Consider the following 13,749-nt stretch of genomic DNA (forward strand, 5'->3'; position numbering starts at 1 on the left):
CTACAGGGGAGGTGTGTTGATTTTAATATTATCTGTCCTGGTCAACGATTTTAATCCAGCCTTGAGCTTATATGAGTCATTTTTCCCTTTCATTTAAATCCTCTCCAGAGCCACACCCTTGTATTTAAAAATGAATTTCTGAGCTTTCTAGTGTGGATACCTCGTAAAAGGTTGCACTGTGAGTCCATGCCAAGTTTTTGCAAAATAAATAGCCAAAGGTATTTAACTTTCGTGTTCTACAAAAGTGTTTTTGACTTTCTACTTGTAGCCATGGTTATGCTGGTATTTAAACTGTACAATCTGTTATCATGTTCTAATAGTTGATTGTATTATTAGCTATTTATTATCTATTATTTAGTTATTATTTTAATTTTATGCTACCACATATCTACTGACATGCTTGGAATGGTGGGATGGGGTGGTGGGTCGGCAATCGTAAAGGGCACTGTCAATTGCAATGTCCATGTTCCCGACATTGTCATCCTGCTTGTTTATACACTTCCAAAATTTATTTTAAAAAGTTACTTTAAAAAAACAAATATGCAAAAATAGCATTATATGTGCAGCGCTGTTGTTCTTCAGCTATTCTCATGTCTGTGATCAAATCTCAATAACAATTCTGAACTGAACAAACCTGTTTGTGAGGTGCCAGGGAAAGCAGAGGGATGGAGAGATGGATCAGAGGGTGAAGAGGAGAGGGAAGATGTGGAGAGGGCTTTAAGGGGGATGAAGGTAGGGAAAGCCTTGGCCTCCAAGTCTTCAGCTGAAAAGGAGTCACTGTGGAAGCTATGGGGCCTTCGAGGAGCTGACATAGGCACAAAAGGCAGGAGAGCGTGTCCATGAATTCGCAGAAAGACAAGAGGAAAGGGGGAAGTGGGAAGATAAACCAAAAGACAGAAAATGGTGAGACTAAAGAAATATAGAACTGTTAAAGTCAAGAAAACTGCAAGTAGAGAATTGTAAAATAATAATAATGACAGTAACAGTAATTCCATTAAATGTATGTCTCCTGACTATAACAAAGTCGCAACAACTTAGAAAAAATAATGTAGTGTCCTCAGGCGCTCCACCCACTCTGGGCATAGTTAATGGTAGGGTACCATTCAACGACACTTTCATGTCTATGTGTTAAATACAGAGCTCGAGTCAGGGTGTGGTTAGCCTTGCTCAGCATTAGGACCAGAAACAAGGGAAAACAGCCAGTCTGGCTCTGTCCAAGTTCAAAAGCACATCATCAGTTTATCTTAACCTTAATAAATGATTACACTGGGGCCTTTTTAATTTAACCTGTACATTACCAGAAATGCAAATATGACAATGTGTGACTTTAAAAGGAGATACGTGCTGGAACTATATCTTGAAAATCAGCTGTTCGGCCATTCACCCAGAATTATCTTTTCAAGTCTGCTTGTATAAGGATTAAACAAATTACATACATGTTAATCAGCAAGCTGATGGTATGTGTTTTGAATTCTAGACAAAGATGGGAATACCTGCTTTCTGTCTTCATGTGAAGTGAGGCAAACCAAGTCCTCTAAATTCAACAAACATATCTTGCGAGCAACTGAATATCATTTAAATATCTCATTACTCAACTACAAAAATTACTCCACCTTTTTTTTGTATGTTACAAATTAATCTTTCTGGGGCAGCAACGGCTGCAACAAGGGACACAACAATGACTTTGCCCCCCATTACACCAAGTCGCGGTGGACTGTGTATTTACTCACTGACTGTGATGTTCTGTGGGATGATATTCTATATTTCTTTTAGTGTCATCAAATCCCACATGCAGAACCAAACCAGTTAGCATGTTAGTCAGTCTCTTAATACTGCCAGTCTGTCTATACTGTCTACCCACTAGTTTACAGTGAAGGTATAAATGTTTAACAATGGCTCCAGAAAAAAACATAAAGAATATATTTATTTTCTTTCATATACTGCTTCCGTTTTAGCTCTTCAGGACAGATCAAAGCATGGCTTAGAAAACAAGTAAATGCATCTGTACAGAATCTGCTTCAGCAATCCATTTAGCCTGACTTCACTGGCCTGGAAACAACTTTGTCTGTATGTGGAATGGAGGAAAGCCAAAAGCCAGAAGTATTTCTGCACGCAAAGTTACTGTGACAAGGGACTATTGCTGTGCAAATGGACCAATCCACAAGACATCTGGCAGGAAATTTCGAAAGTACACTGATGAAGAAAATAAAAGAGAGCCTGGGTGAAGCTCCAAGAATCAAAATAAGGACATTCAGATCATTCCTTAGCAGAAATATGATTTTTACTCCCCTGTTGAAGTTGGACCGTTCAGAGCAGAAGAAGCCAGAGACCAATTACAAGCATCTAACTTATGACAAAACGTCAGATAAGTTTTACAGGGGACATGTGCATATTTCCAGCTCAGTATTTGTATTCTGGGGATCTACTTGTATCTTTTTGCATGGTTTACAAATTGGCCCTCTGTTCTGCTTGTATGAAACAGTTCTGACTGGCCAAGCTGCCCCTCTGCAGATTTTGCCAGTTCCAGAGGCTACAAAAAAAACTAGCAGCTGGAAGGGTTTTAATGCAGCATATGTGTATAGAAATCATTAAATGACTGATCTTAACTCAACAGCCACCAAACAATTGCAAATGGAAACCACTGGAAACAGTATACAAAAACAGTATTGTCATAAAATATAATAGAATATAATGACAAAAAAAACAGAAACATTCAGCTTAAAAGCCTGTCTCTGGTATAAGTCTATTCTGAATAAATTACTAGTTCAGATAAGGTATATAACGGTCCACCACTTGACCTTTTATCTACCACAAAAGCACTAGTATGAGTCACTGGACACAGGCTGTAGTACAGGAGCCCTTCCACTATCTCTGTGTTACTGTTTTCATAATCTACTTCGCTATGGAAAACAACGGCAACAAACCCCCGGCTAGCAACCTACCATGATGAAAAAAGTTTTGCTTAGGATTTGGATCTTGTAACAATAAGCCCTGTTAGCTTTGTTTGGGTTTTCTTTGGTTGATTATCCATGTTAATGACAGAACTTGTCTCCCTGTATGTAAAGGTTCCACCAAAACAATTCCACCTTTCACTTGTTTGAGGCAAAACCAAAGACTCATTCTTCGCTTAGCCCTACCAAGATGATTGTGATTTGTTTAGAGAAATACAAACAAGTCAGAGTGTTTTTACCCCTAAAGCAGACTGATAGTGAGGTGCAGCCAGACATTTATCATTAACTCACATCCATCCATCCATTATCTATACACCGCTTAAGCCTAGCACAGCCAACTTAGGGCGAAGGCAGGAGACACCCTGGACAGGTCCCCAGTCTATCACAGGGCTACACTTAGAGACCAAGCACACTCACATTCACACCTACAGACAATTTAGAATCACCAATTAACCTAAACATGTTTTTGGACTGTGTGGGAGGAAGCCGGAGAACCCAAAGAGAACCCACACTGCACTGGGAGAACATGCAAACTCCACCCACCGGGACGCAAACCGGCGACCTTCTTGCTGAGAGGCAACAGTGCTACCAACTGCACCACCTTGCAGCCCCCATTAGCTAACATGAATTAGTAAATCACGCTTAAGTACCAGCTTTCAAATCGATGCAAAGCAAAAATTTTAAATGTTCAGTGAACTCCATAGTTCTTTTTCTTAAACTGTGAAAATTATGCTCAAACTACACAATTATACTACTAACTGGATGTATATTCTGTGTTAAAAGAGCAAACCTGAGAAGCAGTTACAGAAACGTCAACATTGAGTGGAGCGGAAACTGTGAAATATGGATCTGCAACTAGTGCTACAAAATGTGTGAAATCATCGTCAAATATCATCGAGGGCAATATTTGGATCTCAAAATTGATATCCGGATACCACCACAACGACTAAATATTCAGATATTCGGGTCCAGCCCTACTACAAAGAGAGAGGCATTGAGTAAAAAGTGGCACAAACATCAAAAAACATAATTATCTGACCCTAAAAAAAAGAGCACACACGATGAGGAAAATCTGTGTTGCGGTACCTGATCCGCCACTCGGCTGGAAGATTTTGGGAAGTGCAGGAGGGTGAGCACGTGTAAAGGCTGGCAATGAGTAGGCATAGAGGGAGGGCCGAGCCTGCTCGGTAGTGCTCGGTGCTTGTGTTTGGGTTCGCAATAAGGAAGGTGGAACAGAGGGGTCTGGGGGTTCAGGCAGAAGAGGATGAGATGGAGCCGAGATGGTGGAGGAAATGCCAGAAGACCTTTTCCAGTCCATCTCTGAGGTTACTGAGTGAAGATAACAGATGAAATGCATGGGGGGACAGGGTGAGAAGAAAAGATGAGGAGAGAGATTACATGACGACCAGAAGGTAAACAGGGAATAAGTAGATAAGAAGACGGGAGAAGTATGACAATTAAGACATATGGATGAAAGTGGAAATGCAGAAATTAGGCTTTGTGGTATATTTGAGGAAACAAATAAGAAACCATGAGTGAGGAGAGGAATAGAAGAAGTGAAAAGGAGAAGAGGAATAAGACAACAGAGTGGACTGTTGATAGCAACAACAGGAACTGAAAGTTACCTGTGGAGCCTTTTTCAATTGCAGGCCTCCAAGCCAGATCATGCACTCTTGCAGAAGAGGGAGCAGATGCTGTTATAGGAAGAGAAAGGAACAGCAGATAGAAAGATTAAAATAAAGTGGGAGTTTTAAGTAGGAAATGAAAGAGAAAGCTGCAGCAGTTTGAGAAACGGTTTACAGGCGAATGGAAAGATGAGAACTGATAACCATGCGTTTCTCCTTCCAGCTACTTGGTCAAGGCAGGGGACCAAAGGCTCAATCCACATGGCAGGCATTGCTGGTGTAATATTCATAACACAAAAATGATATTGAAATGAAATATCTATATTTAAATGGTCTGCAATTATACAGCACTTTTATCCAAAGTGCTTTACAATGTGTTTCTCATTCACCCATTCACACACACATTTATACACCAATGGTAACAGAGCTGCCATGCAAGGTGCTGCCTGCCATTGGGAGCAACTTCGGGTTCAGTGTCTTACCCAAGGACACTTCTACTGTGGAGGGGCAGGGGATCGAACCGCCAACCTTGCAATCAGAGGACAACCCACTCTACCACCTGAGCCACAGCAACAGATTTTAGAAACTAAGACTCTCAGAGTACCTGACAGAAATATCCTTTGGGTCTAGATATAACACTGATAGATCTGCCTCGTGTATAACCTCAAATTAACATTAAAATATGGACTGTAGTATATGGAGTTGTAAAAAAAAAAACAGAAAACTGCAATATTATCCCTCTTCTTTCATTGACAGACAAAGTTAAAGATTGACATTTTACTGACTTGAAAAAGCACACATCTTTATGGTTGCACCAGAGCGTGTTTCCCTTAATTATAAACTGTTTATAAAAATGGATGGCGCGTCAACACTTCTTCCCACAGTACAAAGCAAAATCAAAATATCACAGCAACAAGACTTGCCATTTCGTGCTGATGACATTTGCAATCAGTATAAGCACAGTAATGATCGGAGGGTGAAGATGTGCTATTGAGGTCCCATCTCCTAAACAGCTCAAATGTGCACACACTCCCTTGGAACACCATGGAACCCAGCTGCTGCTATCTTGACTGTCTTGAACTGCTGTTAAAACTTTCTGTATGTTGCTGGTTAATGGCTCTCATTGGCTACATGGCCAAACACATCCTCCAGAAGGTCAAAATATCAGCTTTTAAATAATGAGGAGTTTGCAGTAACTTCATTAAGCATAGTATAAACTGACATAATGGAGGTTTTTAACTCGCGATCTACATTAGGCAATAGTGTGGGTGTCAACTTGAGATCCTTAGTCAAATAACCACAAACTTATAACAACATGGCCTGCTTGGACTCTGTATGCCCGCTATTGGGCTGAGCTTTCTGGTGATCATATATCGTGGACGATCTTAATTTGTCATATGTTCTGCTTTTCAGAGGAACTGTACAGACTGTGTCATCCATCCATTAGCTATACATCGCTTATTCCTCACTAGGGTCGTGGGTCACCTGAAGCCTATTGCAGCCAACTCAGGGTGAAGGCAGGGGACACCCTGGACAGGTCGCCAGTCTATCACAGGACTACACAGAGAGACAAACAAGCACACTCACATTCACACCTCCAGAAAATTTAAAATCACCAATTAGCCTCAGCATGTTTTTGGACTGTGGGAGGAAGCCAGTAGACCCACTGAGAACCCACACTTCACAGGAAGAACATGCAAACTTCACACAGAAAGATCCCAGGCGTCCTAACCTGGGCATGCACTGGGTATCTTCTAGCTATGAGGTGACAGAGCTAACTGCCAAGCCACCGTGCAGCCCCAGACTGCATCATCCATCCATCCATTATCTATACACCGCTTAATCCTCACTAGGGTCGCGGGGGGGCTGGAGTCTATCCCAGCTGACTCAGGACGAAGGCAGGGGACACCCTGGACAGGTCGCCAGTCTATCGCAGGGCCACACTTAGAGACAGACAACCAATCACACTCACATTCACACCTACGGACAATTTAGAATCACCAATTAACCTCAGCATGTTTTTGGACAGTGTGGGAGGAAGCCGGAGAACCCGGAGAGAACCCACGCTGCACAAGGAGAACATGCAGAAAGATTCCGGTACCCCCATCGGGACGCGAACCAGCAACCTTCTTGCTGCAAGGCAACAGTGCTACCAACTGCGCCACCCTAAAGTGTGACAAGCCCCGAGCGGGATACGAGCTCGGGCCCTCCGACTCCGGGACTAGTTCCTGGTGCGGGAAGGGGGCGCTTAGCGTGCTGAGCTATGCGCACCCCCAGACTGCATCAATAAATGAATATATAACAACCCTGTCCAAACCTTCTTACTCCATCAGAACTACGGAAAATCGTGGCTGCCACATTTATCATGATGCTCAATGGACACCCTATACATCATGGAGATGCGAAGAATAGTGGCAAGCAGACCAACATCCTGAAAGAAGCGTTGTTATGAATTCCTCTAATCAGAGACTGTGTGGACTGCAAATGTAGATAGTTACCGTTTACGCTAGATGATGAGGTAATGACGTGAGCTCTGTCTTAATTGCTGTGTTAGCATTTCATGTAATCCCTTAATTAATCCATTATGCAGCAGTTGACTGTGCAAAAAGTCAGAGATGATAGAAGTTTTCTCTGCCAGATTTAAGCATTTTTTCTGGTTAATACTGTTTAAGTTATTTTTATTTCATATGTTGATAACTAATGTAGCCTGATGAACAGTATAGAGCATTTTATGTTGTTTCTAAGGCTACTACTGTTGCAAAGTATGGGGTTAGCTGGGAATGCGCACTTGAAAGCAGTAATTAACTAACATCTGGTATTACCTTGTCAGAGTTATTATGTTTATCCATAAATGCTGCAGTTTAAAAGGAGGCTGCTCTCATGTTCCCATTCTGGGTGTTTTCATGTCAGAAACACACCTACTGTGTGTCTATGCTGCAAACAATCATCTTTAATCATGTTGAAGTCCTCTTTCTCCGGAGTAAAGAAGTTAAACATCATTTGTTGAGTCTGTGTTTTCTAACAAGAGCTCTGCAGCAATTAGTATTGATAATCCATCTTCTCTTAGACAACAAGAAACGTCAAAGCAATGGAGATATAAATCATCATATCCTTTCAGAAAGTTTATAGGTGAAAACAGGATGCAGATATTTGTGTTATTAGCCTTGAGTTCAATTGACCCACTTTGTATCCATGTAGCTATATGCACAAAAAATCATGTGATTACATGAATTTAGCTAAATCTGTGGGGAGACTTGTGATTCAGAGCGTCAATTGAGATTCTACCCCAAAAGTCACTATCCTCTGCTCATATGTGGCTCAGGCCAGTTGCCCACTCAATGTGTGATGCCCATACACCCCAAAACCTGCAATATCTGCTCGTGTCCCAACTAAAACTACAAGCCAGTATTATGCCTCAGGGTGTAATTTGGTTTAATCAGCCCACAGGGATTCTCGAGCATGCCCCCAGTCTTACCAGTAGCATGAGTAACTTGTCCTGTTCCAAAGCCAGCCCTTCTCTCCTCGTTAACTTCATCATCACTGTCATTAAAGTCATCAAGATTACCAATGTCACTCTGTTTCATACTCATGAGACTGGCCAAACTCTGCATGTCCTCATCCCTGCAGAGAGTAGAAAAAGAATATTCGCAAATCATTACACGCACAAAAATATATATTTCCAAAAACATCTTTTCAACAGCCCATACTGATCTAACCTTGCTTTCAGCTACAAATTTAAGTTCTAGGACACAACTCTACATATTTACAGCAGGAAAATGATTGAGGTTGAGGCTGTGTTGCTATGTTCCTGAGTTGACTTACGTTGCCTTGCCCTCCTTAAGAAAGATACAAGACAGGTTCAGTTTTAATGTGGCTTCCACTACTTTCACAGACAGTGGTTTCAGCTTCAGTGTTACATCATACTGGGCTGGCGTGGCACTGGCATACTTCTTCATATTGACATCAACCGATGCCAACACTTTTCTGCGACCTTTTGTCTCCTGTTAAAAAAAAAAAAAAAAGACAAGAACTTTAAGATGGAACATAGACAAATTCAGTCTTCGTGAGAGAAAAAAAATTGATGACCATTCACAGAGAAAGTAAATATCACTGATTACCTTTTGTAACAACAGAACACATTAAGGCACAGGATATATTAGACACTGAGTAAACATTCACTTCTTAAAGTCAATAGTTTGGGTGTGCTAGAAATGTGCATGTGTAAATGCCTGAGTGACTGAAACAAGGTCCAGTTGATCATGACTATACGGCAAACAACTAGGTTAGAGCAGCCTTAAAACAGCAAGACTTGTAGGGTGCTCCTGGTCAGCAGTGAGTACTGACACGGGTCTGAGTAAGGGCAAACCATGAATGGGCCACAGAGTGGTGGGGGATGTGTTGGATCATCTACACTAGCTTCCACTCACCTGACAACTTTCAGGACCTAAATACACTGCTGCTAAGATATTGGTGCCAGTCACCACAGCACACACTGAGGTCAGGCAAAATTCAGACCTTGGTGGGTGAAACACAAAAAACCATTGACTGTATGTAAAAGATGGACATAGAAACTGTGATGTCACCCAATGGTATGTGAAATACAGTTTAGAAGCCTCAAGTGCGGCATTTGACCATTGCTATCTTGACGTTTTTTAAACTGTGGCAAGCCAGCAGTGGAGCTGACTGAGAATTTGAGGATGACCTGTCAATCACAAGGTACCCCCGACCTATATCATACCCTGCTTTATCGTCAATTTATACTAAATATGTAAACTATAATTTACAAAATGAACATTATGTAGTGTTCAGAAAGTCTTGAAACTAACAACTGAGACCACAAAATATTAAGAGAATGTTTACTAAGATAGCAAATCAAGGAAGACGTATGTTCATTTGTGTATTAGTGTATATTGACCCACTAAGTTTTTCAATTAAAATTAACTTAAATAAATGAAATGAAGTCACTACCAACTATGTACAAATATAGCAGGCTTACATTTTCAATAACAAATGTCCAGTCCTTGTCTTCAAACTCCTCTGCAGTAGGCTCCTGTTGACAAACAAAGAATTCCGTGATCCTTTAGCTAGACCATTCGGATGAATAAGTTACGCATTCCCCATTTGCAATACAAACAATTTATGAGCTGCAGTTACACAGAGGTTTAACGTCATACCTTGAAAAGTGTGACAGTGATGTCTAAGCTCTCTGGAACCTGCCAAATAACCAGGCCTCTGTAGGGGTTCTTAATCCCCGGCTGCCAGCTGTGGAGCTGAAAGAAAATAAAACAGAAACAAAAAAGTCAAATATTGTTCCTTAAATTTCCCAGGGAAATGATTCAGCATATGAAAACCACATTTCAAGTCAAAGACAGTTTTACACATAATTTTAAATTATTGTAAATGCTTCTTAAAAGTTTTGGGCAATTTTTCCTTAATGTACCTTTGTGCTGTGACGTCTGTTTCTCCTGATCCACACAACTCTCAGTTTGTCAGGTTGCCTAAAAAAAGCAGAGCACACGGCACAACATCACTTTAGTGTTTTTATCAAACCAAAATATGTACATCATCATTTTTCATCACTACTGACTTTAACCAGCTTGAATGTAACATTCAGATACTCTGCCTCAACGTATTTTCAGACCCAACCCAGGCAGACCTGCCAACAAGTTTCTGAATGGACAAAGAATGACTTTCAATTTGACTGGTGACATGTTGTGTGTGTACATAAAGCTCTATAGTGAAATCAAAATCAATGCTCTAATGGTAACAAGACTCAGGCTGTATCTCAAATCACTCTCCCATACATACATGTTGTAGAGAACAGTGAATATACTCACTATTCTCTACAACACTCATACGATACGATTCTTCTGTGAGAGGAAGAACAGAGATGTTTGACAATTATGAATCATAATTGTGTGTTATCGCTGACACTGTTTGTAAACAAAATAGCTCTGTTTTTCATTGTACTAATTGCAATAATAATGTCACTCGTGCCACGACTACCACAGTGAACAATTTTTGAAAATCACTGCCTCGTTTCAAACAGTCCACATTTTTAATTGGTCTTGTCTTGGTTTCAAACAGAGGACTCTGGCTTTAGTATTAAAACCACAGCAGCAGAGACATCACTCAACTGCTTTTGCATTGTCTGATTAATTTTTTGGTAACTTGATTTTTGTAATGGGATGTGAAACGTTCTGCTTCTAATGCATCCACTGGCTGGACTAATTGTGTTACTGTTAGTGGCTGTCACCCCTTCCTGGCCCCATTTCATGCAAAACCAGAGTTCATCTACAAAGGTATTGTTCAAAAGAAAACACATACCTAAATGTAAATTCTGCAATGCGGCGCTTACTGAGACAGCTGAGACCACGTAAAACTTTTATTAGCACTTAGAAAGGAAGCATAAAGACACGTAAGCTAGCTATCTGCCTCTGCAGCCAAACTCTTTAAAAGCCTTCTCAGGCCTCACCCAAGAATACGAAACAAATTTTAGATACACATATTAGCTAACTATGAATACATGGTTTGATTCAGAGCATCACTTCCAGTGGTGTCATGCAGTGTTGGACTTGCACTGGTCAGGTCCTGGACTTGACTGTCTTGGTCTTGATCATTGCGTGGTCTTAGTTTAGGTGGTTTAGACTTCGATTTCAAATAAAGAATGTGAACAAAACTAAATACAGTGTGCTATGCAGCTATTCTGGACATGTCATTAGAGTTTACTGCTATGTCAACATTTCTGTTGGGCAAATTCAGAGTATGAGATTTCTAGGCCAAGAGTTTGTGAACTTATCAGCCAAATAATCCATGCTGGTATCCCCAAAGCCCCTACCTCAGTTAAAAGAGAACACCACTTTACAGAAAGCACAAGTAATGAACATCATCCCTCTTCAATGGGACTTTAAGGCCATTTGAGCGAAACACTGATGCAATGTGAAATGAGATTTTCGTTATTTTCCATATTGTGTGTATTATCAAATTTAATATACAGCAATACCCAGGATAAGGAAGATCAGAAGATGATGGCCAGTGAAAAACAAGCCAACAAGCATGCAGCATGTGTACACAAGTCCATCTGTGTGCATTCAAAACAGAGAAGTGGGACTCAGGAGAAAATGAAAATCTTGTGACTGTATGAGCAAACACTCAGTGACAGAAAATAACACTCCTTAGCATACGCAGCTCTATTTGGATGGTGTTGGTATTGTCAAACTTGGTTTTAAGATGAAATTAAGATTTCCTAAAATGTTTTTTATTAATTTAGTTAGTTAGTTAGTTAGTTAGTTAGTTAGTTAGTTAGTTAGTTAGTAATGGCTCTCCAAGCCCAAGACCTATAGAGCAGCTTCATCAATACTCTAGTGTAGGTGAACTAAACGCTGGCTCAAACATGGAGGGAACTTTCAACTACTACACACCTGCTTCGCAACTTAGATTTTATTTTCATTTGGTAATTACTCCCAACAGTTATGATAAGACTGTGCTTACATTTGTAAACGTTGCATAAGGCACACACTGAGATAACAGCTACTTCCACAATTTTACACTAATGACCAAAGATTTCACCATGCCTCCAAACACTGACAACTTATTCTTGAGACAGTCCAAAATAGGACAGTGTATTGAAATGGGCAACACCCTCTTTTTAAGTTTGTTCCATTTCCTATTTTTCTATATTTGGCTATGTTAAACTCAAGTCAAGTCTGCATTTATGATCTGACATGTCCACATCCACCGCAAACATCAGATCAAAAAGGATCATCTCTGACATAATGTCACCTATGGCATTTACAGCTTGCAACCAGCTCATTTAACTAACTGTGCATGTAGCAGCACAGGTATGGTGAATACATGTAATATTATTGATGTCAACCTAATGTGCAATGAGATATTGTTTGCAGCATTTCCATGTCACCTCTAACTAAAATTATCTAGATAATCTTCATAAGTCACTGGTTTGTTTACAACCTGTCTGACCAGCTGGTGTTTCTGCAGGGTTTGGACATCGATGGTTACTTTGGAGAGAACACTTTTATTGTAACTAACATAAATTATGGTCAACGCTACAAACATGCCAAGTTTTAATAAACTAGAATCAAAGACTTCTAAATCAACATAAATGCAGTGAATAAATGGCAAGAATAGGACGGACAGATACACTGAATAGCGGTATTAATTAACAACTACTTGGTGCCTTAAACCCAAAACTAAAATAATTCTGAAGCAATTCTGAGTGTTAATATGACCTGCTTATACCTTATTCGTAAGGTATAGTTTTATAAATACATTTTATTTTGAAAAGTCACCATGTTTCACAAACCCTGATCACCACCGTTCAACATCTTTGAACTTTTACTTTGAAAATGTAGTCCAGTATCAATCAGCCAATCATCTGTGAGTCACTGGTTGCTTGCAGTGACAAGAACAGACAGAGGACCAGACAAGCAGACTAAAGATTAGCCCCTCAAAAAAAACAGTCACAGCTCAAAAACTAAAAGTCATATTGAAAAAAATCTTTCAAAGTGAAGCACAATCTTGTTTTGAACACACATATATTTTCATGTATGTACTCTGTATTACACAGATTTAGTGGCAGGTTAGAGAGACCTTCCATTTGCAATTTTCACCCAAAACTTTGGGGCTCAGATATAATGAGAGTCAATAAGAGTTTTGCTCAGCACACTGTGTTCTGAGGCAATTTATGAAAAAGCTGTAAGTCCTATCACAATGAGTTACACTGGGCAACAGAGGACAAAAATGCATACATTTTTATGTATAACGTTTTCATGTAGAGGAGAAAAAATTCTTTAGGGCAAAATTTGATGATGTCACTGATGGAAAATTATGGATATTAAACAAACTCATAAAACTTCAACTGCACTGCTTAAAACCATAAAAGATATCAAAACACAGATTTAAATGAATAACATTCAAAGTCTTGTGAGTCACTTAAACTGAGTGAAGTTTCTACTGTGAAGTATGTCACAGCTGCAGGGTTCCAAAGATGGCTTGGTTTTGGCAGTTGTCTGGCTGACTTCTCATTCATTTCAATGGGGATTTTTAACAGTGGCGGCTTGTCAGGGGCCAGGGGCGCCACCCCACTACTAATGTCCAGATAAAAAGTAGTTCTCAAACGTAAAATTACATTTCAATTAATTATAACAAAATAA

At 40.0% G+C, this 13,749-nt stretch overlaps 1 protein-coding gene across 8 annotated transcripts in view; it reads right to left on the bottom strand.

Moving 5' to 3' along the window:
* ehbp1l1a (EH domain binding protein 1-like 1a) overlaps positions 1 to 13,749 on the bottom strand; it is a 47,686-nt gene that overhangs the window by 27,093 nt on the left and 6,844 nt on the right. For 5 of the 8 annotated variants that reach the window (XM_008285179.1, XM_008285177.1, XM_008285176.1 and 2 more), the window contains exons 2-9: positions 10,017 to 10,074; positions 9,751 to 9,846; positions 9,573 to 9,626; positions 8,399 to 8,577; positions 8,052 to 8,197; positions 4,577 to 4,645; positions 4,038 to 4,280; positions 635 to 805 (exon numbers count right to left, since the gene is read on the bottom strand). In XM_008285179.1, the coding sequence (XP_008283401.1) occupies positions 635 to 805; positions 4,038 to 4,280; positions 4,577 to 4,645; positions 8,052 to 8,197; positions 8,399 to 8,577; positions 9,573 to 9,626; positions 9,751 to 9,846; positions 10,017 to 10,074 (1,016 nt within the window). The remainder of the gene's footprint in view (positions 1 to 634; positions 806 to 4,037; positions 4,281 to 4,576; positions 4,646 to 8,051; positions 8,198 to 8,398; positions 8,578 to 9,572; positions 9,627 to 9,750; positions 9,847 to 10,016; positions 10,075 to 13,749) is intronic. The other 3 variants (XM_008285172.1, XM_008285173.1, XM_008285174.1) reach the window with 3 other exon arrangements.

The sequence above is a fragment of the Stegastes partitus genome, unplaced genomic scaffold (assembly GCF_000690725.1).
Source record: "Stegastes partitus isolate 25-593 unplaced genomic scaffold, Stegastes_partitus-1.0.2 Scaffold390, whole genome shotgun sequence".
In the NCBI taxonomy this organism is placed as follows: domain Eukaryota; kingdom Metazoa; phylum Chordata; class Actinopteri; family Pomacentridae; genus Stegastes; species Stegastes partitus.